General features: G+C 61.2%; 1 protein-coding gene across 1 annotated transcript; it reads right to left on the bottom strand.

Moving 5' to 3' along the window:
* Positions 1 to 641: 641 nt before the first annotated feature.
* Positions 642 to 1,596, bottom strand: LOC105809523 (sialic acid-binding Ig-like lectin 5). Its single transcript, XM_012643346.1, has 3 exons — positions 1,327 to 1,596; positions 971 to 1,255; positions 642 to 745 (listed from the first exon to the last, which is right to left on the bottom strand). The coding sequence occupies exons 1-3, from the start codon at positions 1,571 to 1,573 to the stop codon at positions 642 to 644; spliced, it is 636 nt and encodes a 211-aa protein (XP_012498800.1). The 5' UTR covers positions 1,574 to 1,596.
* Between the last annotated feature and the right edge of the window lie 33 nt (positions 1,597 to 1,629).

Here is a 1,629-nt window from a genome sequence, read left to right as displayed (position 1 = left end):
CTCGCTGCTTGCTTCCTGCGGGCCTTCACGCTAGGGAAAGAAACCAGCACAATGCAGCCCGGAAGGCTGAGGCACATGTGAGCAGGCTGCCCCCACCCCTGTTAAGATGGTGACAATGATGACCGAGGCATCCAGGCCCTGGAACTGGACTTGGAGATGTTCCTGACATGCAAGCAGGGGCTCTACGCTCCCGGATGACCAGGGATTCGGACAAGGTGGCCAAGGACTGAATATCCATCACTAAAGACCCCGTCTTACACACAAAAACTTGTACACAAATGATTATAGCAGTGTTACTGGTAATAGCCGAGAAGTGCAATCTTGGAGCTGCCCCAAGGGGTGTCTGCAGAAGGAGAATTAATTGAACCAATTCACTGGTTTCTTTTTCATTTGGGGCTAATGAGAAAGTTCTAAAACTGGTTGTGATGAAGGATGCACAATTCTGTAAATACACCTAAAGCCACTGAATTGCACACTTTCAATGGCTCGACTGTGCAGAACGTGAAGTGTGTCTCAGCAAAGCTGTCAGGAAAAAGGGAGAAGACCCCTCTGGATCCACTCGGCTCTGTGTTTCTGGGATTCAGCCACCTCTCTCCTACTCCCTACCACACGCCTCCCTGTACCTTCCCTGGGACCAAGACTCACACGCAGAAGAAGGTGAGGCACACACAGACGGAGAACAAGGCCATGGCACCAGCACCTGCCAGGGCCGCAGGAACCACTCCGGCCCCCAAGACTGACTTTCCTGCAGAAGAGAGGCCGGAGGGATAACGCGCTCCCAGGATGCAGCCTCACGTCTTCCCACCTCCGTGTGGAACTTGCTCCAGGTCCCCGATCAGCCAGGAGATGGAAGACCCTGTCCTCCCTACCGCCTTCTGTCGGGCCCCAGCCCCTTTCTGCCACCATGCGTCACTCTGCATCCCTGCACCTCCCCCCCGGCCACCCCCAGCCTCCAGAACACGCCCCTGACCTGGCAGCAGCAGGACGGTGCCGCTCCGGGTCCCGTGGACATTCCGGGCCTCGCAGCTGAGCCTGAGGCCGGAGCTGAGCTCCCCTCGGAGGTTCAGGGAGCTGTTGGCCCAGGGCCCGGCTGAGCTGGGGGTGGCCGTGAAGGGGTCGTGGCTGCCGTTCCCCTCCCACAGCCCCTCCCCGAGCCGCCAGCGCAGGGAGGCGGCCGGCTGGGCTCGGGAGCAGCAGCTGCAGCGCAGCCCCTCGGCCTCCCAGGAGCAGGAGGGGCCCAGCAGCTGCGGGGGGTCTGTGGGGACAGAGGACAGCACTCAGCAGGGGCCCCCTTTCTGGGACCCAGGCGCCCCCTCCCCCACTCACAGTGCACAGAGAGGCTCAGAGAGACGTGCAGGGAGCCCAGGGGGTGCTGGGCGCGGCAGGTGAATTCCCCTTCGTGCTCCATTTGGACCCGAGGCAGCTCCAGGATCTCGGTGCTGGAGATGGGGGTGGCGTTCAGGGCTGGGGTCCCCTGGAACCAGCTCAGGTGTGCAGGGGGGTTGACGTCAGCAGCACAGAGCAGCCGCAGAGCCTGGCCCTCCAGGACGGGGAGGGACGAGGTGTTTTGCATGTTCTCCAGGACTTCGGGGGGAGAGATTGTGAGGCGACAAAGCGAGATGGAGGGGG

Source organism: Propithecus coquereli, unplaced genomic scaffold (assembly GCF_000956105.1).
Source record: "Propithecus coquereli isolate 6110/MARCELLA unplaced genomic scaffold, Pcoq_1.0 Scaffold196, whole genome shotgun sequence".
NCBI lineage: Eukaryota > Metazoa > Chordata > Mammalia > Primates > Indriidae > Propithecus > Propithecus coquereli.
The sequence above is the reverse complement of the archived record's forward strand: the minus strand, read 5'-3'. Positions and strand labels throughout refer to the sequence as shown.

What these genes read in the sequence shown, in the direction of transcription:
- LOC105809523 (XM_012643346.1), bottom strand. Translation starts at nt 1,573, where the DNA reads ATGCAAAACACCTCGTCCCTCCCCGTCCTGGAGGGCCAGGCTCTGCGG. An exon ending in TCTGAGCCTCTCTGTGCACT is followed by an intron (nt 1,256 to 1,326) that starts GTGAGTGGGGGA and finishes CTGTCCCCACAG; the next exon opens with ACCCCCCGCAGCTGCTGGGC. An exon ending in CACCGTCCTGCTGCTGCCAG is followed by an intron (nt 746 to 970) that starts GTCAGGGGCGTG and finishes TCTCTTCTGCAG; the next exon opens with GAAAGTCAGTCTTGGGGGCC.